Source organism: Salvia splendens, chromosome 10, assembly GCF_004379255.2.
Source record: "Salvia splendens isolate huo1 chromosome 10, SspV2, whole genome shotgun sequence".
NCBI classification, from domain to species: Eukaryota; Viridiplantae; Streptophyta; class Magnoliopsida; order Lamiales; family Lamiaceae; genus Salvia; species Salvia splendens.
In genome coordinates, this window is record NC_056041.1 from 13,740,481 (window position 1) to 13,767,006 (window position 26,526).

The window sequence follows — 26,526 nt, forward strand, 5'->3', positions numbered from 1 at the left end:
TTCTAAATATTGAAAATGTTGAAGGTAGGCTAAATTTTTATTGCTTCTTCCCTTGATCAAGGCTAAACTTGCGGATTTAAACCAAACCATATTCAGGCTGTATCATTTCGAATTCAACTTATTTAAATATGATGTGACTCATAGTATTTGAGCCACTGCCGGCATAAATTTCAGTTGAAAAGACAACTTCTTTATTTGCAGCCCACGTGTCGAGCAAAACGACACCGCTTTGTGGATATGCACGAATCATGCATGCAATGCATACCACCGTTTGCGATAATATCAAACTAAGTTTGTTCGATGAGCATCCCTATCCATGCTTTCATGCAAAAGCATAGAAGTGGACCCGGATCTATTTTTATTCATTTTTTACTCTCTACTCTTCTTTAAGAGCACAACACTCACATTCATACTCTTCCGTAAGGACATGCTCAAGGGTCCCACCATTCTATTATTCAATTTAAATAAAAATATTTCCACAATATTCGAATGCATTAAAAATACTCAGAATACTATTACAAATTATTAAAAAATTAAAAATTACATGATTCAAATCCTAAAAATTACGATATTGTTCATATTATTCTTGTTCTTCATGCTCTACTTCCGCCATGATATCGGTGAAATCCATTTTTGAATTTTTAGAGGGAGTTTGAGTAAGAGAGGAAGATGGATGATGAATGTGTTGTATGAGTAAATGGATGATGAATGTGTTGTATGAGAAAATGGATGATGAATGTGTTGTATGAGAAAATGGATGATGAATGTGTGTATTTATAGATGATTTTGGGATTAACAAATTTTAAAAAATAATAAAAAACGGTAATAAACAACTATATTTTTTGGGAATCCAATATATTTTTTTAAAATTTTGGTATTATTTTCGATTTTTTTAAAAAAAGGAAATTATAACGGCATTGCCGCTGGCCAATCGCACGCTGCCACGTCGCCATGCTCAGCGGTACTGACGTATCGCGCCGCTGGCACGAACACAGCAGCGGATGGGGCTATATCGCGCCGCTGGCACGGACGCCATCCGCCACAAAGAGTAGCGATGGGGGTGCTCTTAAGAGTTTGGATCCACTTCCATGAATTCAAATGAAATAAATGCCTTTATATACATTTTTTAATCGACTTACTAAATGCTGTAACTGATTGTGGTTATAGATAGATGAATAATAAATTAAGATTTTAAAGAAATATTTTTATAAAAAAATGTGCATGTATGAATATTGTACTTAATTAACATGAAACTGGGGTTTCACTTTTATGATTTTTAACGAATAATGCATTCATATAGAAAAGGTATAAATGCATAATAGTTATTTGTAAAATATTATTGTCTATATTACACATCTATATATAAGTAATACTACTAACTTAATTGTATTCAATTAATAATAAAAATCAGAAAGACAATAAAAAGTCAGAAATAATCGCCTCACATTAACCTCAACACCAGGACTATATATAATATTAATAGTGTATATAATTTTTTAAGAAAATTTAGAATTTAATTATATTTATATTCAGACGTATATAAAATTTGATAATTATATTCAAATGGAGTACTTGATTTTTGTCGAGGCTAAAATTGGGTGCCAAGCCTTTATTGTTAGTAAAGTAATTCCAACATATTTCCTCAGAAAAGAGAAAAGGGTAATTGTAACAGAAATTTATATGCAACAAATGATCGACAGCGACAATCTCTAACATTTATATGTAGATATTATAAAAATCGAACACAATTATCCAAAATTACGTGTCTAAATTTGGTATGAATTCCTAATTTATTCACATACTTTAATGTCCAATGCATAAACTTTGACCCATTTTATAATTTCAGCACGATAATTGAAATATTAGACTTTTCTCAGCACCTTTTAATTTATGGTGAAGTTGAACTCATTCCCCACCCAAATTTCTATGGTCATATGATATGGTAGTTGGAGTTGCTTGTTTTAATAGAACCGCTATTGTCAAATTGCATTTGCATGGCCGTGGTTTTTTCAATTCAACTTGTTTAAAGCTTGATGTTGCACGTCTATAATGATCGAAAAAGTTAAAATCCTATTTTCTACTAATATAAATGAAATTAAAGAGGATGATGTTATTATAATAATTTAACAATTACGTTATTTTTTAAATAAATAGACGGCTATCTACCTTCGACCTAGATTTCATGCAATATTATTACTATTATTTGACAGGAAACTATAAATTTAGTGTCTAAACTTTGTCATTCTCACATTTGCGGTCCTTAATAGAGAGCAGTACTATCATAAGTCCATTAATTATGTCTAATCACCAAAAGGACTTTTGCATTGTTTTAAAATATTTTTGTCATTTTCCATTTTACCAAATATTGTAAAAGTGATTGGAATGAATTAGTGGAATATAGGGTCTATTTATTAAATATAGTAAAAATGAAATAAGATATTTATAGGCGGACATATGAAAAAAGAAAAATGATACATTTAATGGCTGGCAGATGGAGTAATATTTAACATTACGGACCATGAATATGAGAATGACAAGATTGATAAAAACTTAATTTGCATATTTTTCTTATATAATTGACAAATAATATAATAATTGAAGGTCGTAACTGAAATTATGGAGTACATGGACGCTTAAATCCAAAGTTGAAATAAATAAAAAAAGGCGTGACGCGATATAGGAGTAACTGTGTAAGATTGCTGGCGAAAAGACCAAAATGGACGGCGCGATGAATGCGGCAAAGTTGCCTACTTTTCTTGTTACTCCAATCTTAAAAATCAAAATTCAATCAATCGCGTGAAGTTAAAATAACAAATATTTCAAATTAAAGAAAATGACTCCTCTCACTTTTGAATTATCAAATTTATCTACTATTAGCGCCCTAACCCATTTCAAAATTTCGATTTCTTGTGCAGTTACAATTGTGAATGACCTGCCACATTTCTATTGGATATGTTTACTAGTACTATTTTAAAACTCAGTTTTGATTAGTTTATGCTATATTTTGTTTGATTTATCAATATATCAATTAAGTTCAGATATTCATACTCGCGTGCTGAATTGAGATCTCAAATAATTTGGTTTCAGTTAACTATACAGTAACCCTCCGTCATCCTAGAATGTTTGTCGTTTATTTCCATTTTTCGTATGTCCTATAAACTTTATCACATTTCACCTCTACCATTTTTTTATATTGAACACTACATCTTACTAGCTTATTTTCAATTGCATTTTTTTAAACTTACTTTTCACTATATTTCTTAAAATTAGTGACGGTTCAAAACATGATAAATTTTGTGGGACAGAGGGAATATATCATTATAATAAAATGTTTAGCAGTGTCACAATTTGAGTTGCATCATGAAAAATGTCACAAAATTTATCATAGTTTTGGTACATAAAAAGTGTTGGAATCGTGCTTGGTGAAACGACTTTGACTAATAATAAATGTTACAAGACATTTAATTTTGTGAAATTAAATGCAATAGCGTCGATCTACGTTCCGAGTAGATGACCGTAGCATATTCATTTTCTCAAATCTGATTCCCGGTGAGTGAGGAATATTATAATAAAGTTAGTCACAATAAAGCTAGAAATGAGCTATGAGAAAAACTAAGGGATTAATTAACTAAGTGTTAATTATCCCACATCGGGGATGATAAACTTCTTTGATGAAGTATTTAATAAGATGAATTATTATGTGTAATAATTATCATGGAATAAGATGGGTGACAGAGCCCACACGCGCGCCGCCGCCGCCGCCCGCCCGCGAGCCGTGCACCGCCCACCGTGACCCGTGCCTCGTGCCCCGGGCGCCTTGTGCCTTGGCAATTGGTCTTTGGGCTGTTATTTGGAGCTGATCATTGAGCGTGGTTCAAGCCCCACTTGTTCTTTTTAGACCACCTCAAACTCCACGCTATCCCCGCTGGATCCCGACGCATAACGGGAGACAAAAGGTCCCCGCTGGACCCCGACGCATAACGGGAGACAAAAGGTCCCCGATGGACCCCGACGGTCCAGGGTGTATCTCATCGTGTAGTATGTTCAGATGCATCGTGTCTCTTCAGCTCCCGACGGCTAGTGCACCAGTCAGTAACCCCGGCGGTTACGGTCAATGGCCTTGATGACAGACATTATGTCTGTTGACTCCAGCAACCCCTGCGGGTGGACTTGGCCTATAAATAGACATGCATCCATTGCATTCAACACACAACAAACTCAAGCATTCTTGCATACACGCTCTCTCCATCTCTGCATAATCTTCCCGTCGAAGCTCTGCCCCCGCCTTACTCCCGTTCGCCGGAGCTCTGCTGCTAGCGGTGCTGCTACTTCAGAGACGAAGCCGTTTTATCTTTGGGGACGGCACGCCAAACCGAGAGTACTATCGGGGTGTATCTCGTCTTGCGGAAAGAGGACCCCTCGACTCGGCTTAACGCTTTCCACAAGTTTTTCCGTGTAATTTCTTTTCAATTGTTTCCGTGTAATTTTCTCTTTGTTTTTACCGTGTAATTTTCGCCCGGCAAGTTTGTATCTCAAAATTTTCCAACAAAAAGTAAGTAAAGTTGTTATATATAAATGTAACAATTTTTATAACATCGAGTTATATAATTAAACTTAATTTGCTAAACATTTTGAGATACCCCGAAGTATTTTTATTATATATCACAATATCTCTTGGTCACACACACTAAATCTCTATCTTTTCTCTCACAATAATCTTCCCTCCCTCACACATTTACAGAAACACAATTTTATTATAGTGTTTTTATCATTAGTATAATTATTTATTTTCAATAACTGATTATAAATTAGCTTTAAATTTTCACATATCACAATATATATAAGCAATCTTTTAAATGTCACAAATTAGCTAAATTCACATATGTCATCAAATTTGGTGGCATGTTTTTATTTTTGTGACACATAACAACTACCTGACTACAAAATTTTAAAAAAACTACAATATATTGCAGTTGTAATTAGTACTCCATTTAAATGTCATAATTCTTCGAAAATTACGTCTCATCGGAACATTTTGTTATATTGTACAATGAAATTAAGTAAAAATGGATATATCACCCACATATATAAAGATGCATAAATGAATGATAGTAGTAGTATTCAAGAAAAAGAAAAGGGGAATGATTATATGCGTGTACGTATTATATTATCAACTATATATATACTCATGTTGTATAGCATAAATATAAATATAAATATGTTATAATCTAGTTCAACTGGTATTAAATTTAGTTTGCACATTAATGAAAAAGAAAACAATAACTTTCAATATTGGTTTTGAGTGGGGTATTAGAGCATTCACATCGGCGAGCAGGGACGCGTCTGTCCGTCCGTGCCAGCGGCACGGAGACGCTGTCTGCCGCTGGCACGGGCGCTGCTCGATGCATCGAGCACGTCCGTGCCAGCTAGCAGGCAATGTGGCGCGTTCTGATTGGCCAACGGCATATCATTTGAAAAATCATTTTTTTATTTTTATTTTTTAAAATAAAAAATAATACCAAAAAAAAAATTGACAATCCCAAAAAAATATTTTAACGTTTCAATTATTAATTTTTGGTCGACAACTGTTAGACTAATCTACAATACATGAAATATTAAATATAAATTCTTATATATTTTTTTTATGTCGCATCAGTTGGTTGCAATAAATAACACACTTCATTACCTCACTGATTAGTAATGACTGATCGACCAGCTTCTTATATAGATTTCTGACTCGTACAATTTTATTTTTTAAAATTTCGTATGGAGACTGTACATTTTTTAGGTGTTCTATCATGTGTTTCAATTATTATTTTAATAACCTTATAAAATTTAATTGTGGAGACAAAGTGTATCGAGAAAGTAATTTTGCTACGACTATGTAATTTTACTATCGACTACTTATCACAACATGTCTACTCATTTACTAATCAATTGTCCATGTTCTTAATACATTTTGTTGGATATTAATATTTGATTTCTGCGTGATTAATTATATGTTTTCTATGTTTTTTATTGGCATGGTTTTCGAACTGTGCCACTTTCTATTACCAAAAAAAAACATATAAGTACTTTCAATTTTAACGATCACTTATATTTATCTCCTTCAAATGTACTAGAATAAACTTATGTGGTCGCTATACAATGTTAAAATATAGCATCAATCCTTCTTACATCGAGTAAATACAGTATGTAGAATTTTTATTTATACTGTGCTCGTTCCGAGTAAAAAAACTAAAAATGTGTTAGCATATTCAACACAATAAAAAACTAAAAATAAACTTGCATAAATGTATTATTCCTATTAAATCTCGAATCTTAGCTCTAACACAAATACGTCATACGAGCATTTATTTTCCTCCACTCAAAACAAATAAATTCATTGACCTCACAATAGTATTTTATTTTGCAATCTATTATGCATGCACACATGTATTTATATAATATCGAATCTCGTTATAGTTATTAAAATTTGCCTATTTTCTATTTCAATTATCTCAATTTTATTGTTGACCACATTGGAAATAACCCACCTTAAATATATGACTTTTCTAATCCATAAACTGAGCAAATAATGGTCAATGGAAAATTCCTAGTGGAAACTGTAGATACGGTCCGAAGTCGAAAAATCTAACCTTTTTCCATTGTCCAATTCCATGCAAAATCTATGAATAGTCAGCCATTCCTTCATTAAAAATCTCGCCTCCCGTGTTAATTATACAGTGCGTTACAACTCACCATTATACCATACACAATGTTTTCAACACCAATTTTTATAAAGTTAAAATAAATATATATACAAAAAGGCAAAACCATTACCACACCACCACCCAGGGGCGGGTGAAGGGTAGGGCTTAAGCCCTTACCCAATTTTCATTTTTTGTAATTTTTTACTTCTAAATTTTTTAAAATTTTGAAAATTGATGTTAAGCCCTTATCAAATAATGCTACTGAAGAACAAATTTTCTAGGAACGAATGATTGTAAAAGGCTAAAAATTTAAAGAAGGAAAAAGTGAAAATTTGCACAGAAAATGTATAACAATAGCGCTGTCGGATGTGAGGAAGAAGATGAGTAACTTAAAATTAAATTAAGTAATATAAAAAAAATCAAATTGACCAACATTAATAACTTTGACACATATTTTACTTTTTAAAAAGAGACTTCGAACTTATAAAGTGCTATCAATTTCGTTCTTTTTGTCCAATTAAATTTGTCTTCTTAATAAAATTTAAGTACTCTACTGGTAGATTGCAATTAAAAAAAAAAGCTACAAAACGGTGAAAAGGAGGGTTTCCGCCCCTGCCCCCACCAGTTTCGCCCACGAACCAGCCTTCATTTCTGTGCTCAACTTCTTTTCTTCTTCTTATTCTTCTTCTTCTTCTTCTATTCTTCTTCTTCTTATTCTCTCTCATTTCTAGCCTACTGTTTATATCCAGGTATATATATGTGTACATATGCATGAGGAATTTCGGTTTGGAATAATTAATTGGATTTGTTGATTGAATTTTGCCGAATTTTGCTCCTTTTGTTTTAGGTTTTGGGAATTTTGAATAATGGAATGCATTGAGGCACGTGCGCTGAAACCGAGTTTCCTGTCGCAAATGGCTTTGAAAACGAATTCTCAAGTTTACTACAACGACGACGTTTGGTGTTTGACCGGTGTTAACAACGTTGTTTCCGAGGATTTTCCCGTCGAGGACCTGCTCAACCTTGATCTTCCCGAAAAGGAATTTCAGGAGCTCTGCTTTTCTCACGAAGATGAGGATATTTCGCAGAAAGGAAATTCGGTTTATTCCTCTTCTTCGTCTTCCAATTTTTCCGGCGACTTCGTAAGCCTCTCCGCCGAGCTCACCGCTCCGGTAACTGATTTTGAAAAATAGTTAACATGCAAAAATTCAGAATTGTTTCTGATAATTTTATTGATTTTTTTTTTCCAATTTTCGGGTTATTAGGTTGAGGATTTCGAGAATTTGGAATGGTTGTCGCAATTTGTGGATGATACGACGTCGGAGGTGTCGTTATTGTGCCCAACCGGAATTTTATCAGTGAACCGGTCGCATCCGGTTCACAAGATGCAAGAGGCGAAGCGAATTATGCCTCCGTATTTCCCGGTTCCTATTCCGGTTAAAGCCAGGAGCAAGCGGCCGAGGTTCACCGGCTGGCCGTGGTATCTGGCGGCGGCGCCGCTGAGCTCCGTCGACTCGTCTTCGACGACGTCGTCATCGCACAGCTCCTCCGGTTTACCCTCGTTTGATGTTGAGTGGTTCTCCAGCGCGGAGAAACCGGTGGTTAAGAAACAAAAGCGGAAAACCGATGGAGACACTGGTCCGGTTTTGGGGCGGAGATGTAGGCACTGTCAGGTGCAGAAGACGCCGCAGTGGCGGACCGGGCCTTTGGGTCCGAAAACGCTGTGCAACGCTTGCGGCGTCCGGTTCAAGTCGGGCCGGCTCTTTCCTGAATATAGACCGGCTTTTAGCCCGACTTATTCGAAGGAGTTGCATTCGAATAGCCACCGGAAGGTTTTGGAAATGCGGCAGAAGAAGGATATGGTGGTCGTCGCGGTGAAACCGGAGTCAACGACACCGGTTCAGAGTCAGTGAGATTAGGATTGGTGCTAGTTTTAGAACCGGTAGGTGCGGACCGGTGGCTGCTGAAATGTTCAATTTCGGTGGCGAACCGTAGTGATAGGGAGGTTGAATTAAGTTCTTTTTTGCTTCGATGTAATCCATCTTTTTTTTTGCAGTGTTTAGACTAATATTAATTAGTTTTGCCAATTGAGATTATTTTGCAAATTTCATTTACACTATTCTAGTAATCTTTATTTATTTTTTATTTTCACTATAAGAGAGATTACTTATTCGTTCAATAAATATGAAACATTTGAATTTCTGCATGAGATTTTAGTATTATTTTACAAGTTAACGAAAAGAGAATAAAGTAAGAAAGATGAAAAAATAATTGTATAATGTTATTTTATTTTAAGAAACGTTTTATTTTTAATGAAATAATAAAAAAATTTCATTTTTAATGAGATAGATGGAGTATTCCATTAACTAAATTATTTACAATATTTTAAAAATAAAATTCATGCAAATTTCAACATTATAAAGTTGTTTTTGTTAAAAAAAATTAGAATTTCGCACATTTGCATTCATAAATAGTTGTACTACTAGTTGAACCATATGTATTTATTACTCTTTTGAATTGATATTAGAAGACATGCACCGATCAATGTGCCCCATTAATGTACGAATTAGATGACCAAAATGTTAGTAAAATTTTATATCTAAGGTCAAAAAAAGGAGATATGAAGTGATTTAAGTAATTGGGTAAGGGTTATATAAAAGGGGTTATTGATCATTTTTCCTAAAAAAATAATGTGTGATCATTATTTGTGGAGGGCATAATAGTGAGTGAGTTGACAACTACAATTTCTTATGTCAAATACTAGCAAAATGCAATTCTTGGGGGTAAGTATGTAATTTAAAGTGGAATAATTCCCGTAGTACTCCCCTCTATGAAAAGTAGCCAGGTTGAAAAATTCTAAGCAGTTGAGCGGTTTCTGGCTGGCTATTTGCCTTTGAAAATGGAAAATCTATCGACGCGGGAGTTATTTAAATTTACTGTTTTACCCCCGCATGAAAATTCATTGCTTTGATGTGAAGATAAAGCAAATATTTGAAATAATTTGATGGATGTGGGCCCAGATTTGGCATTTACGTCATTTAGGTGGGCTTGGGCCCCACAGTTTGTTGTGTGTTCCTTGCCATTTTGCTGTTGCCCTTTGCTGTGTATAATTAATTCATTTAAATCCACATGCTGGCAAACTTCAAATTTTGAAATATTCATAGTGAAAAATGAGCCCATTTTATATTAAATCCAAACCATTGTGGGGTATTTTAGGATGATTAGTTGATGTTGGGTGTGAAATTAGTTAGAATTGGAATAGACTATAGAGGCTTCGAAACGTAGAGTATAAAACTCTTTTTTCTATTGAAGAATAAATTTGCTTGAACTGAAAGAAGTATATATACCTCGGTTGTGTAAATTTTACAGAAAATTAATTAACCAGTTGGTTGTGCATTGAAATAAAAATGTTGCTTTTTGAGTATTTTTCATGTAAGACATTAAGGCCCTTCTTAATATACGAGTGGAGAATTGAAGTTCAGTTCAATTAGTAAAATATTTATTTTGACAATCAAATGCAATTTCGTTATCCCCTCCCCTCTAACTAATAGGCTCAAATTTTGAGTTTCTACAGAAGGTGAGTAATATTTTCAGAAAATAGAGAAAATAATAATTTCAAATTAAATATATATAGGGTCCGTATGGTTAGAGAGATTATATCTCATATGATAATGAGCCATAGCAACCGAACAACACCGTATAGGAGTAATATTTTTCATACACCACATGGAAGACAAACGTATATATATGTTGATCTATCACAGTGTTATATATTATCTCGGTAGAATTTTGCTAATAAATTACTCCTCCGTGTTTGCGTTATATATTAGCAGGAGAAATTTTTTTTTATATTCTGCATATAGTACCTAATTCGTTGGGTTTTTGTTAATGGAAATTTATGAAATTGTTAGGTGATGATTAGGTTTTACTTTGGATTTTAGCATCTCTATTTCCAATGATCAATCGATTCCGATTTGTGTCATTCTGTTATAGTTATATGACATTTAATTCGAATTTCTCCGCTACCTTATTTAATAATTTGTCGTCCTAATCTAACCCATGATGATACATTGATACTGTTAGCAATCACAAGAATTCAACAACATTAAGCGGGAAATCAGGAACCAAAACTTAAGAGAACGATGAAATTACACGAAAATATAATCAACTCCTCCTATACAATTATTAATCTCTTTCATCTCCTATAAATGGATAACACCATACATGAAAAGAATAATACAACCATTATCCAAGAATAATATGATACGGTGTCTATACCATTTCACATAGTTTCAAAGCAGCTTTCGATCCATGGAACTCATTGGAATCGTAATTGAGTTCGTCATCGTTCAAATACCATCTCGACTTTCAAAGAAAAACGAAAAACCAAAGCAATATCCTTGCATATATAAAAATACCTATATAGTTCCATATGACTATAAATACTGAAAATACCAAATTATGCGTAGAACTCGATAGGAGTTGTTTTCCCATATGATCACTACTTATGCAACTAGTTGTGGATTACTTGGACACCTCAATGAAACCAGCTCCAAACTATACAAAGTTTCTTGAATGGAAAAAACTAGACACCATTATATCTTTGCTTGGTTAGTGCAAAACATGGAGGCAGATTTCAGCATACACTTTGTACAACATTTAACTACAAAGGTTATGTGGGAGAGCCTCAACACTATGTTTGGGAGTAGCTTAGACCATGAACAAGAATATGACCATGAAGGTGAAATCTAGGCCAATAAACTCCATCAAGACAGCCTCCTCCTATAGAAGTGATTAAAATCCAAATATTTGGATCGATATCGACGAAAGGAAGCCATGTCCATATATATATATATATATCTGTTGTGTTACTTGTGTTTTGGCTAAAAGCGACAAACAGTCTTATAAATGATCCCAATGGACGAAAATTATTGTATTATGTATAAAGTTGTTTATGTTCTAATACCAATACTAAAATGTCTTGCCCATTCCTTCCATTTGGATGTGGACCCTTTCATTTCATTACTCGGTCATGAAATTGGGTTGGGTTATCTAATCACATTATAATTTATAGTAGTACTAGTATTATTTCTAAAATTGCAGTTCCATTTTTTTCAGGATCGGAAGGAATAAAAGAGATATATATCCATTTATTGCAGCATTTTATGACCCCATTTATTCAGTTTAATTTGTACTATCTCATAACTCTATGTTTGATGTGAATGAAATATGAAGGGCCTTCATAGGGAGTTAGGGACGGCACAGCCACCAACTTTCACCAAAATTTTGTTAGAAAGAAATCAAGAAGATTCGACTTTATCTGAAATCCTAGTACACAACTTGAGAAAGCGTATTGGATTGATGGAAAAAAATCAAGAGGAAGATCATGTTAGATTGAAGCAAAAGAATATTGAGAGGAGATGCAATTACATTGATCATCTACTTTCTTTATATAGCATATGACCTAGACCTATAAATGTTGGATGCAGCTGTGTACAAATTGAGCAATAATACAAAACCAAATTTTAAGGTACAAACTTTGATTTAATGCATTTTCCCAAATCTCAATTCGTATTCTAACAAAATTTGAAACTTTGTACTATCATAAATAATAATAAAAAATCCTTGTATTTTGGTATCATCTACACAAACAAACACGAAAATCGTTGTAACCTGTAAAAAATGAAGGCAAAATGGGCATCTTGCGATAAATTACCAAAATGTTAAAACTAGTAGGCAGTAGCACTACCATATACTCTTATTAATAGAAGACCACTATCCCTAAATAATTCGTTAATTCATCCCAAATTTCAGTGGCTATAGTGAGTCATATACTATATCTACACCTCAGCCAATGGGCGATCACTTGGATTAATTTTCTTCCAATGCCATCAAATTCATAATGAATAATTTGACATAAGGAATAATATATAGTCTTGTTTTACTTTTTCTTTATCATCCTATGATGGCCACTCCTAAAGTTTTATCAATTTAATATCCTCCAATAATAACTTGTACTAAATGGTGGGAAATTTCAAAGACCCGACTTCTGTTATGTTGTCTGCAACAACTTCGATTTGCATAATTGTGTAATGGAAAATTGGATTTAAGAAGAAATGGACTATTAATCCAATATATACCTCGAATGCATATTCATTTTACTTTTTATTTAAATATAAGTTAATATATTAGTTAATGCGTATCAATTATAGTATCTTATTTTAAAAACATTTAAATATACAATCAATGTATTCATGTTTATGATAATTACTTACATATATAGAATATTACTATTAGAATAAAAAATGAAATAGTGCCCACGAAGCGTAGGGAATAGGTGTTTCATGTGTTAGTGACAAAATTAAATGGATCAGACATCAGAGAAGCAAGTATTAAATGAAGTGGCCAACAGATTAATGAATGATTTTTTAGAGAGAGAAATTAATTATTGGTGTTGCTTACAGTTGGAATAAGGCATGTCATGTGGTTATCATTATGATACAGTTTAGTTGTTACTGTTTAGAGTTATCATATTATAGACGACGTGTCAGTGGCGGACGCAGAAATTATTAATGACAGGGGCTTTACCATAGTACTTCTTCCATCTTAAAAGAATATGTACTTTAAGTTTGATACGAGTTTTTATGCAAAGTTGGTAAAGTAAGAGAGAGATAAAGAAAAAAAGTAAGTAAAGTATTGTTGGTGGAGAATGAGTTACACCTCATTACAGAGAAAAAAGTTTCTAAAATTAGAAAATACATATTCTTATAGGACAGACTAAAAAGAAAAAAGTGCATATTCTTGTGAGACCGATAAATATTTTTTTGGTACTCTAAGTGATACATTTTTTTTAGGATATCTAACTTTAATTGATACTCCACATTTCTTAAAATGGAAATGTCATTATTTCTATCTACAAAATATGCTACTTGGGAGCTCAAAACTGCTTATCTGACAGCATTAAAACTCTATATCACATTTAAAAAATGATTTTTTATACAAACAAATCTTCTTCTTCTTCTTCCTAAATACGGCAGCCATTTTTTCCTTTCAAATCTTCTGCAAGTTTTCTATTCTCAAAATTTATTCAGCCCCTCCATATCATTCAGCTCCAGCGATTTATTCTTCAATTATATTTATTTGGGAAGGGCTAAAAACTGTTTTAAATAATATTAAAAAAAAATTAAGTAGAAAAATACTAAAAAAATTGTTGGGGAGGGCTAAAGCTCCTCATTCCCTCCTACTGTGTCCGCCGTCGACGTCTATTTTTTAAAAAATAATTGCTACTGAGCGTGTGGATTGAATAAATGTCACACTTTACTCAATTTTTTTGTAGATGAACCAAAATAAAATTGTGGCAAAATTTCCATGGATTGATGGAATCTGAATTGTGGGGACGATTACGTAATTTCTAGTGAAATTAGAAAATACAAACAACATAGTGACTACCTAAAATAAACTCTATAACAAAGGATTATTCAAATCGGTTGGATTGTAATGGAAATGAGTTAACTGTCAAAATCTCTCAAAGCGGCCACCTGCAAAAATACATTTCAAAATAAATTACTACTTACTATTTACATTTAAAATAGGCTTCAAAAAAGACAAAAAACTCCAATAATAGAGCAGTACCTTATTGTTTGGAAAACAGACGATATAATATTCCAATGCAAAAGGCAGACGAGGAGAAGATGGCCCCTAAAAAGTATTTGGTGATATCGCTCTTATTTGTTGCTAGATCAGCCTTCATTGCAAGAGTTGCCTGTCACCAAAAAATAGTCCATTTAGACGAATAAAGTTATTTTTTAAATAAGTTCAATGTCTTATATTTTGGAAAAAAATTAAAAGAAATCCTTACAATTTCAAGTTTCCGGTCAAAATTGCTGGAGAGATTGGTGAGCTCAGCCCTCGTTTCAGTAAGCTTGCTTGTCAGATGGGTAATTTCAGCCCTCACATCGGAAAACTTGTCATCGATGCGCCTGAATTTGTACACCACGTAGTCAAATATATCGAAGAAAAAGTCCACAGCGACGAAACAGATTTGAAGTTGTAGTATGATTCAACAACACCTAGTTGGTAGAATAGTCGATCTCACAACTTAAAAGTCATGAGCTCAATCCAACAACCTTTTCTAAAACAAGTTATCATATTCCAGTAATGAGTGGAAATTACAAATGAGGTGGGAAAAGGAATACAGAGAAATGATGCAACAATAAAAGTTTGGTTCTTACCTTTTCTCAAGATTCAAATCCAAACGTTGTGCTGCAGTTATCTTTTCAATCTCATGCCTATTAGGAAAAAGTGGAAATTAATTGAACGAACATTGTGCGAAATAATAGCTTAAAAAAATAAAGTCAGAGTTGAATCGAATTAGAAACAAACTTTAGTTCACCACTTAATTTCTCAATATCATTTTGAAGCTTTTCACCCTTGCTTTGCAATGGGGAGAACTTCTGATCCTGCATTACAAAGCGATGGAAAACAATAAGACAAATGATATAAAAATATTCTGACTATTTTATGCTTTTAAAACTGCAAAATGCAGTAATCAGTTTTTCTTACAAGGGAACTTTGCACTTCAGACTTCAACTTCACAAAACTTGTTTCATTTGCCATCACAGCCTACAAATTAACACTTTAGTTGCAACATTGTAAAAGAAGTGTAATTTTGGTTTTTTAACATGGATAAACATTATGTTATTTCTGGAAATTAGCCCCTATTGGAGTAAAACCTCACATTATTGAGCTGGTTGGAGTTATCAGTGGTTCTAGCCCTCATATCACTAAGCTCCCCATCGACGCGCCTGGTTTGATCAAATCAAATGTCGCAAAACACAAAAAAATATCGAGTTATACTATCTTCTTGATGGTAGGCTAAAGTAAAGAAGAAACGGAATTAGGAGTTCTTACCTTCTTTCAAGATTCAAATCCAAACGTTGTGCAGAAGTAACTTTGTCAATCTCATGCCTAATTGAAACAAGTGGCATTGATCAGAGATACTGATATGAAGCGAAAGGGTGACAACCAGGGAAAGCCCTTGATAGTGTATCAAAGGAGGAAGAAGCGTGAGGATCGGGATTGAGTCTACATTCGTGGGCTGTGTAATTAGTATAAATATTGTAAATAGTGTGTATTTTGTAAATAGGAGTGTGTATCTTGTAAATAGAATAAGGGGCGGTTATGATGCGCCTGTTGGGGGGGAAAGTCGGTTATTATGATTATTTCCCTATTAATAGTTTAGGAGATTATGATTGAAAGGGACATATATTGTATCAAGGGAAAGCCTGGGGCTTGGGCGGCACTGCCGATTGAATAAAGAATTTCTACAACTGTTTTCCTTTCAATTCTGTTCTTAACAATTGGTCCGACCTGCCGGAGCCCGTCCTCACTTGAAAATGACGAGATCGCAAACGGAAAGGATGGAAGCGTTGGAAAAAGAGCAGCAAGGGATTCGAGAAGATCAGAGAGCGATGAAAGAAAGTCTGGAGATAATTACTGCTACCCTCACCGAATTATCGGTCGCCGTCAAAACTAAGTCGGAATCTCACTCCGGCGGAGGAGGGTCCAACGACGACGATGGTAACAAATCAGAGGAAGGTAGCGACACGGGCGAGAAACCCGACCAGGGGAAGAACAAAGGGGGTTTGCAATTGCCGTCGTTCGACGGAATGGACCCCATCGGTTGGCTAGCCCGTGCCAACCAACAGTTTGAGATAACCGGAACTGCGACGGAATCCCGAGTTGCAGCGGCGGTGGTGGCAATGGAGGGACCGGCTTTGTATTGGATGACTTGGCTGCGTTCTCGTAAGCCCTCCCTCACATGGAAGGGATTTTCGGAAGCATTGGTTTCTCGGTTCGATACTCGTTTCCAAGGGGACGCATTTGAGAGATTGGCTGATATTAAACAAATTAAGGGAGTCGAGGATTACGTCAATTTGTTTGTTCAACTCTCAAGTCAAGTACCGGGCTTAACCGACGCTCATTATCTCGGCTATTTCATGAAGGGTCTTAAGGATCCAATACGAGGATTCCTACGCCTATTCAGGCCGACTGAACTGGAATCGGCAATGGAATTAGCACGTGATGTAGAAGATAATTTGGCAATCCAGGGGGGAGGACGTACAAGTTTGAATTGGAATAATTCGACGCCAAGGAGAAGCGGCTGGAGTCGAAGCGGTTCAATGGCTTGGACTGACTCGATAGGAAGGCCAAGTCAGAATTTCACTAGTAATAACTCACGTCCGGGTGAGAAATCTTCTATGTCAAGGGCCAGTGAAGCGATGCAGCATCCACAACGACCTCGTTTTACGAGGATCTCTTCGCAAGAATTGGCGGAATTAAAGGCTAAAGGGCTGTGCTTCCGGTGTCGAAAACCTTATTCTCCGGGGCATGAGTGTAGCCTCAAACAGTTGCGAGTAATGATCACCGAAGGAGAGAAGATAGACCTGCAGCAGTATGAATTTTATCAGCCAACGGGACTTGAGGAGATGAACGAGGAGCATGAAGAGTCTGGCGAAGGAGACGTTGAGTTGCCATTATATTCAATGGCGGGCATTGATACCGCTCGGACTATGCGCCTGCATGCAAAGTTGGGAGAACACACTATCATAGTTCTTATAGATAGCGGAGCAAGCCACAATTTTATATCAAGGGCACTCGTGGACCGGCTGCAACTACAGCCCGATCGAGAGGAGCGATTCGGCGTTCTCTTGGGAAACGGTTTACGACAAGAAGCGGAGGGTGCATGCCGGAAAATTGAGGTAACATTGGCGGGATGTCAGTTCCTATTAGATTGTTTTGTATTTCCGCTAGGTGTAGATATGATCTTGGGTATGACATGGCTTTCGACCTTGGGAGAGGTGAAGCACTACTACGACAAAATGATAATGAAGTTCGAAAAGGAAGGTCGCTGCATCAAGCTGCGGGGCGATCCTCAATTGTGCCGGGGACCTATCGGACTAAAATCATTAATCAACTCTCGCGATGCACAAGTATGGGCGATAGTACTAGAAGAAAAGGGGGACGCTGAAATACACGAGCAAGAAGGGGTACAAGAAGTGCTGCAACAATTTCACGAAGTATTTGGGGATCCGAAATCCTTACCACCTGAGCGAGTGACAGACCATCGCATTACCTTGGAAGATGGTACTCGACCAGTTTCTGTGCGACCGTATCGTTATGGGCATCACCAGAAGGACGAGATTGAACGATTGGTGAAGGACATGTTATTGGCAGGGATTATAAGACCGAGTTCGAGCGCCTTCTCAAGCCCAGTATTGTTGGTTAAAAAGAAAGACGGGAGTTGGCGATTTTGTGTCGATTATCGAGAATTAAATAAGGTGACGGTACCGGATAAATACCCCATTCCGGTGATTCAAGAGATGCTTGACGAGCTGGCTGGGGCGGTCGTTTTCTCCAAAATTGATCTTCGATCCGGATATCACCAAATCCGTGTTGCATCCGAGGACGTACCCAAAACCGCATTCCGAACTCACAGTGGTCACTATGAATTCTTGGTCATGCCCTTCGGCCTCACGAATGCACCGGCGACTTTCCAATCCACTATGAATGACATGTTCAGGCCCTATTTGCGTAAGTTTGTGTTAGTTTTCTTCGACGACATACTCATCTACAGCCGTTCGTGGGAGCAGCATCGAGTGCACTTGGAAACTGTGCTTTGGATTTTACAAGAAAATCAGTTTTTGGCAAATCACAAGAAGTGTACATTTGGTTGTCGGCAAGTCGAATACTTGGGTCACATAATTTCGAAGGATGGAGTAGCAATGGATCCGGATAAAATTAAGGCTGTGCTAGAGTGGCCGAGACCTTCGAGTATACGCGAGGTACGAGGATTCTTGGGTTTGACTGGGTACTACCGCCGTTTTGTCAGGGAGTATGGCTTGATTGCGAGGCCATTAACGATGTTATTAAAGAAAGACGCTCCCAAAGGCTTTGAGTGGACTGTTAAAGCGGAAGAGGGCTTCTGTCGCTTAAAGAGGGCTCTTACGGAGGCACCGGTGTTGGCATTGCCCCAATTTGATCGCCCCTTTGTTATCGAATGCGATGCTTCCGGAACGGGCATAGGGGCGGTACTAATGCAGGAGCGTCGACCGATTGCCTATTTCAGCAAATCTTTGGCTGATCGTACCTTGACAAAATCGGCGTATGAACGGGAAATGATGGGCCTCGCTTTAGCCGTTCAGCATTGGCGACCTTATCTACTGGGAAGGAAGTTTGTGGTGCGAACCGATCACCGGAGCTTGAAGCATTTGCTATATCAGAAGATTGTTACTCCCGCGCAGCAAGTTTGGATTGCTAAGTTGATGGGATATGACTTTGATATTGAGTATAAAACTGGAATTTCTAATGCTGCGGCGGACGCTCTATCACGACGGGACGGTGATGCCGAGTTGTCAGCATTAAGTAAGGCGGAGTGGCTGGGCTTCGAGGGGATCGAGAGCGAGCAACGGAGTGACGAGTATCTCAAGGCCATCATCGAATCAATTCAGCGGCAGCCGGACAGTAGACCGGGTTTTCGGTTGGTGGGAACGAAATTATTCTTTCACGATCGCATCACGCTACCGGCAGCATCGCGATGGATTCCCGAACTTCTTCATGAGTTCCATGATACCCCGTCTGGGGGACACGCAGGAGTATTGCGAACATATCGACGGATCGCAACCAACGTTTATTGGAAAGGTATGTTCCGTACTGTTAAAGAATATGTTGCTAAATGTTTGATTTGTCAAAAGATGAAATACGAGGCAATGTCGCCAGCCGGGTTGCTACAGCCGTTGCCTATTCCGCAACAAATTTGGGAAGATATTTCTATGGATTTCATCACATGCTTGCCTAAGTCGAAAGGATTTTCTGTGATATTGGTGGTGGTTGATAGGTTATCTAAGTATGCTCATTTCTTACCATTAAAGCCTCCGATCACTGCTCGCTCGGTGGCGGAAATCTTCATGAAAGAAGTGGTCCGCTTGCATGGAATTCCCAACTCCATTGTTAGCGATCGTGATTCCATGTTCATAAGTGTTTTTTGGAAAGAATTATTCGCGCAGTCCGGTACTCGCCTCAAGTTCTCTACAGCCTACCATCCTGAAACGGATGGTCAAACGGAGGTGACGAATCGGGTGTTGGAGACATACCTCCGTTGTTTCACTAGCGAGCAGCCCAAGCAATGGGTGAGATGGTTGGCATGGGCAGAATTTTGGTACAATACTTCATACCAAACCGCGGCGCGAATGACTCCCTTCGAGGTGGTATATGGTCGGCCGGCTCCAACTCTTCGCCGTTTTCTGCCCGGGGAGTGTAAAATGCCGGCAGTGGTTGAAACTTTGGCCAGCCGAGATGAAGTTTTGCAGCGACTTCGGGGAAATCTAATGCAAGCACAGCAGGAGATGAGCATTCAGGCCAACAAGCACCGTCGAGACGTAGAGTTTATGATTGGTGATAAGGTGTTTCTGAAGGTCCGACCGTTTCGGCGAGCCTCGTTGCGGGATGGTAAGGATCATAAGCTGTCGGCTAAGTTTTATGGGCCTTTCGAAATTCTTGCTCGGGTTGGGAGCAGAGCATACAAGCTGCGCCTTCCGGAAGGCAGCAAGGTACATCCGGTGTTTCATATCTCTCAACTAAAGAAGGTGGTGGGAAATCATGAAGTTACAACTGAATTTCCGGAATCTATAGAACTGCCGGTCTTGCCAATGCTCGAGCCAGAACAAATCTTGGCATTGCGGGTGATTCCAATGGGGGAACGTGAAGTTGAGCAACTATTGGTGAAATGGAAAGGTGAGGGTGAAGATGGGGCTACGTGGATCGACTTGCAACATTTTATGGGGCAATTTCCAGATTTTGACCTTGAGGACAAGGTCGATTCTAAGGGGGATGGAATTGATATGAAGCGAAAGGGTGACAACCAGGGAAAGCCCTTGATAGTGTATCAAAGGAGGAAGAAGCGTGAGGATCGGGATTGAGTCTACATTCGTGGGCTGTGTAATTAGTATAAATATTGTAAATAGTGTGTATTTTGTAAATAGGAGTGTGTATCTTGTAAATAGAATAAGGGGCGGTTATGATGCGCCTGTTGGGGGGGAAAGTCGGTTATTATGATTATTTCCCTATTAATAGTTTAGGAGATTATGATTGAAAGGGACATATATTGTATCAAGGGAAAGCCTGGGGCTTGGGCGGCACTGCCGATTGAATAAAGAATTTCTACAACTGTTTTCCTTTCAATTCTGTTCTTAACAGATACAACTTACTTGTCTGAAACTATAAGCACACAAAAAAGTTCGAATAAGAGAGGAACCTTAGTTCACCATGTAATTTGGTAATATCGTTTCGGATCTTCGCATCTTCACCTTGCAGAGACGAAGAATTGTTGTCCTACGCCACAAAAAGTAGACCATCACATGACTACATAGTTCTTCACATTGCTTATAATTTCATGCCTACATATTAGGATACATAAATATTGCATAATATACTTAGATCAGTGCTAAACCAATTAACAGTTTATTACCATGTAACTTTGCACTTCAGACTTTAACTTTACAAGATTTGTTTCAGTTGCCATCACAACCTACAAAAACAAATTCAACTCAAATCACAAATTTATGTTATACTATATGTTTCATAGCAGTGTAAAATCTTACTTTCTGCATCTCAGATTTTGAGGCGACGTTTTGCAATATGTATTCCATGCTGACATTAAGAACTAAAGTCATTTGAGATGTTATAGCCTCTGCCTGCTTTGTATGGATGCCTTGTGCTTCTAAGCTCCTAATCTGCCCACCGTTAGAGAGAAGAGAAAGAGTGTATCAAATCGTACATACAAAAGATATCAAGAAATAACCATAATGTGCTAATGATACAAAGTTCCTACAAAAGCCAACGGGCAAAGGTATTAGAAATTCTCTTTTATAACATATCTTCAATTAACTGAAGATCAGTCACCATATAATTATACTCCGTATTATAAAGAATAGAGATAGCTATTCAAATCACTCAAGGTAACAAAATATTAAATCACAAAATTTCGATTTTTTCTCAATTGTCTAATCCGAATATAAATAGCTTCTTTTAGTAAATTCAAAATGAGCATAGTTTCACCAAAATATATATTTTTCATTTCTTTAATGAAACAACGCCGTTTTGAGCTTTTTACACAGATGACACAATTGACAACAAATAAACTTCATGATTTAATATTTCAACTTCAATCCTGATGAGACTGGCCTGAATTTGACAAACTTCATGATTAAAATAGCTTTTATCCCTAAAGAACAGTGGTAATTGGATATAGTAACACAGCCTTTAAATCTTAGCACCAAAAACACATTATGTAGAAATGAAAATAGAGCAAAATAAACACTAGTGTGTACGTTTTTGGCAGCAGAGTGAAAAAATACGTTTGACGACATACATTAGCACACAGAGCCAGAGCCAGAGCCAGAGCCAGAGCAAATACATACGAGCTAGTTATTTTGCATATTAAAATAAAGGATCAAAATTATTAATATACAAAGAATCTGAGTGATTTTCAAAGTTCAGTTTACCTCTCAAAGTTCAGTATATCTCCGGGAATATCTATCATATCTCTATTATTATATTATCATATCTTTTCCATATCGTTATTATCTTGTTCACCAAGTTAGGTTATTCATAAGAGTATTATAAATAGGACTATTGTCATTCTCATTATTCAATCAATGAAATAAGATAATTCACGCTATTATCCTTTCTTCTACAATTCAAAACCCTAGTTCTTATCGTTGTTGATCGTCGGGCAAAGATTCCCGCGACTTCACGGAGGAATTGATCTTAGTTCTTGTCGTATGCGATCGACGGGCAAACGTTCCCGCAACCTCACGGAGGAATTTGTGCGAGGTTAAGGAGTACATCCTTAACAACTGGTGCTTTCATTGACGATCTCATTATCCGATGTCGAATCGCAACGTGGACCGCACGGAATCGATGGTTGTGATGTCCGCCGGAGTAACCCGCGATCTGGAGCAGTTTCAGCCGGCGAGTGGATCGCTCGATTCCACGTCGCTGGCGTTTGAGCATATCTTGGCGACGCTGGCGCGCTTCGAAGCGCGATTGGACGTGTCGGAGAGGCGGCAAGCCATCGCTCAACCGCCGCTTAGGCCCGATCCTGACCCGCCTTACGACGATGGGCTGCGGGGGAGAGGCGACGCAGGGAGACACCGTCCGGTGGTGTCGGATGCGACAACAGTGGCGTCGCAACAACATGGAGGCTTCGTCGGACCGTCGACTAGGTTTCCTCAACAGCGAACGATTTCGGAGTTGTGGGCGTGCGATCGTTACGGAAACGACAGAGATGGAGTTCGGGGGAGACGCCCGACAGCGTGGGACAACCCCGCGCATAGGATGGACGAGCCTGAGCCGCCCTACGAGGAGTGGCAGAGGGGCCGAGGCGACACGGCGCGGCATCGGATGTCTCCAGCGCCGCGCAGCACTTCACAGCTGCACCTAGGGTTCGTCAACCCTTCGACCAGAACCGCGAGTCAGGCGCAGGGATTGGAGTTGCAGCAGTGTGATCGTTACGGAGCTGGTGTCGAGGGTTTTCGGGGACGCCGAATCACTGCTTGGGATAACCCCGCAAATAGGCTCGACGGTCAGCCGGGGGGTCTTGCGACGGAGTGGGATTGGCACGGCGCTAATAATGACGGATTTCGGGGGCGACGAACGACTGCATGGGATAACCCCGCGCATAGGTTCTCCGATCAGCCTCGTTATTATCATTACCGAGTGGAGAAGCCCCGTTATGAGATGATGAAAGCCCCACGTTTCGATGGATCTGAGGCGACGAATTTGCGAGCGATTAGGGTTCATGTCGATGAGAATCTGAAGATAGGGGCTGTAGGAATTGAGGATCAGTTTCAGCAGAAACAGAGTGATGGATTTAATTTGGCTTCTCCAGAGTCCGCCTCAAGTGAAGGAGGTATAAGAAACCCACTATCCAGCCCCGACGACGATAGTGGAGAGGAGAACGGATTGTTAGATGAACTGCCCCCGCCCGCTGTGATCTCTCCGCCGTGCAGCCCCTATATCAGTGGAGAGGAAGACACAGTGTTAGATGACGACGAGGAGGTCGATTCCATTGGGGAAGTGAAGAAGGTCGTCGCATCTCTCGAGGCTTCTCGAATAACATCTCACGATGTTGTGGAGAATTGTTTGAGTGTAAATTGTAGTGCTTATCGATGTGCTTTAGTTGGAAATAAAGTTGCACCGTCGTTTCCAATACATTTGAAGGAGATTGCCTTTATCAGTGGGGATTTGCGTGTTAGGGATCCTACATGTTTGAATCCTCGATCAACATCTCTTGACACCGATGCGAGGTTGATCCCTCCGAGCAATGACACGTCATGTTTGAGCATTCTTGGAAGCGTGGACGAGCTTTGCGTTTTGGGATGGAATTTTGCCGACCACGTTGGGTATCCTTTGTTGATTGATGATGAAGGTGATTAAGGGAGGCGTTCCTGTTCGTTGTGCGTTTGATCCAGGAGGAGACGTCTCTCAACAATTTTTGGCTTTCAACTCTCGTTGTTGCGTCGTAACTTCCACCTTGAGGACAAGGTGAATTTCAACCGTGAGGGAGTTGATACGAGTATATCTCCGGGAATATCTATCATATCTCTATTATTATATTATCATATCTTTTCCATATCGTTATTATCTTGTTCACCAAGTTAGGTTATTCATAGGAGTATTATAAATATGACTATTGTCATTCTCATTATTCAATCAATGAAATAAGATAATTCACGCTATTTTCCTTTCTTCTACAATCCAAAACCCTAGTTCTTATCGTTGTTGATCGTCGGGCAAAGATTCCCGCGACCTCACGGAGGAATTGATCCTAGTTCTTGTCGTGTGCGATCGACGGGCAAACGTTCCCGCGACCTCACGGAGGAATTTGTGCGAGGTTAAGGAGTACATCCTTAACAAAACCTCAGGTCAATTCTAATCGGTTTAAATAATAGTAATTCAATAAAAGGTGAGAGCGAGAGAGTTACCAATGCAAGAGTGTCAAAGAGATATATAGGGCTTTGATTGGGCGAATTCGACGAAAATGTGCGATAGGAGACTGTAGAATTCATCATTGAAACAGAATTAATGCCTCGGAATTTCGACAACCGGATTCCAGATTGAATCATACGAATGCAGGAAGCCATGAACCAATCGAAAATGGGGGAGATAAAGTATTTCACTGCGGCATTACTGTTGAGAGGAGTGACGACGAGTGAAAGGGTTTTGATGGAATATGGATTCTTGATTTGCCTTTTTCAGCAAGAAAATTTTTTTGAAGGTTTAAAATTTCAGGTAAGTTTTCAATTTTCATTGTCCGAGTAAACTATGACACGATAATATTTCCCTTTCTATTTTTTCCTTGACATTTATCTCTTTTTCTTCTCTTCCAACAAAAGATTATATATTCCATGAAATTCCTTAATTTGCAAATCGATTCAAATAATATTGTTTGAGTATTAGTTATCTAAAAACTCAATGAGTCAATGATGTTTATCAAATAATAATGACTAATGTAAATTAATTCCGTAATCAATCATAAAAAATAGTTAAATAATAAAGTGAACAACAATACAAATAACGTATAATAATCAATGAGTCGTAATCTTAATTTGATACTATTATTAGTTAATACTATATCTCTATATTAGTATTAGTGTTAGTGTACATTAGTTAAAATATAAAATATCATTATAAGAAAAATATATAAAGGCATTATGTCATTGACACATTATGACAAAAAAACATTTTCCTATATGAATTGCGTAAAAAGATTGATTTTTTTATATTATGGCATTATAATGATAGGATTTAAATAGTAACTTTACATATTTTATTTTTTTATTAAATTTATGTTGCATTATTTTATTTTTTTATTAAATTTATGTTGCATATACCTATTACTATCTCTATATATATAAAAACGTTTATTTGTATATAAATTGAATTATGTAGCAAAGCTTGTTGATAAACTCACGAATACAGTGATCAATTGCTAACTCACTCTCTAGTTGCTAATTACAACTAATTTAAGATTATAGGATTTTAAAAATCTAGTGGTCTAAAATTTGCCACGGGTAGTTTTCATTTTTATTAATTAAATAAAAAAAGATAAAAAAAAACTGCTATCAAATTAGGGGTTTGGATGAAATTGTCAATATCGTATTTTGAAAATACCAACATAATGCTTTGAGAATGTCAATACATTGCTTTAAGAATGACATTCTACTTATTGTGACTATATTGGTGAGCACATTGTCAATCTTTAGGTGTGGATTGTTTTGGTAAGATTGGTGAGGATCTCTTGTGCGGTGTGCCTACTGTGTTTTTGCTTATTGTGAATGAGAACATTGTCAATCTTTATGCTTATGATTAGAATATGTATATTTTTATTGAAAATTGATCTTTTTAATAAAATAAGAGTGGTCATTCTATAAGTATCCGATGTACAGAATTTTCTTTGCATTGATAGTAATGATAGGATTTAAGTACTAATCTTACATTATATTTTATTTTTTAGTATTAAATTTATGTTGTGTATGTCTTATTAGGGGCCCAAAGTAAGGGTTTGACTCATTCAATATATATTATAGTACTATATATTTATCTTTTATATATAAGTTTTTCTAATTCTGTTAAACTTTTAGGATAGTATTTGGGACGGAACTATCAACCTTCCTAGTTTTGACGAATACAGCTACCACACCGTTATTGTTACCGGGTATGACACTAACGATAATAGTTGTAATTTCTACCGGTGCCAAGGCACTTGTGGAGA

General features: G+C 37.2%; 2 protein-coding genes across 2 annotated transcripts; one reads left to right on the forward strand and one right to left on the reverse strand.

The window, feature by feature from the left end:
* Positions 1-7,250: 7,250 nt before the first annotated feature.
* LOC121753367 (GATA transcription factor 5-like) lies at positions 7,251-8,783 on the forward strand. The gene is made up of 3 exons (XM_042148651.1): positions 7,251-7,441; positions 7,540-7,864; positions 7,958-8,783. Exons 2-3 carry the CDS (start codon positions 7,559-7,561, stop codon positions 8,603-8,605), a joined length of 954 nt encoding a protein of 317 aa, XP_042004585.1. The 5' UTR covers positions 7,251-7,441; positions 7,540-7,558; the 3' UTR covers positions 8,606-8,783.
* A 5,261-nt stretch (positions 8,784-14,044) lies between these two features.
* Positions 14,045-25,039, reverse strand: LOC121751631 (mitochondrial calcium uniporter regulator 1-like). Its single transcript, XM_042146425.1, has 12 exons — positions 24,737-25,039; positions 21,350-21,481; positions 21,217-21,276; positions 21,004-21,080; positions 15,603-15,659; positions 15,430-15,496; positions 15,255-15,314; positions 15,075-15,151; positions 14,924-14,980; positions 14,551-14,671; positions 14,325-14,454; positions 14,045-14,230 (listed from the first exon to the last, which is right to left on the reverse strand). Exons 1-11 carry the CDS (start codon positions 24,893-24,895, stop codon positions 14,326-14,328), a joined length of 996 nt encoding a protein of 331 aa, XP_042002359.1. The 5' UTR covers positions 24,896-25,039; the 3' UTR covers positions 14,045-14,230; position 14,325.
* Between the last annotated feature and the right edge of the window lie 1,487 nt (positions 25,040-26,526).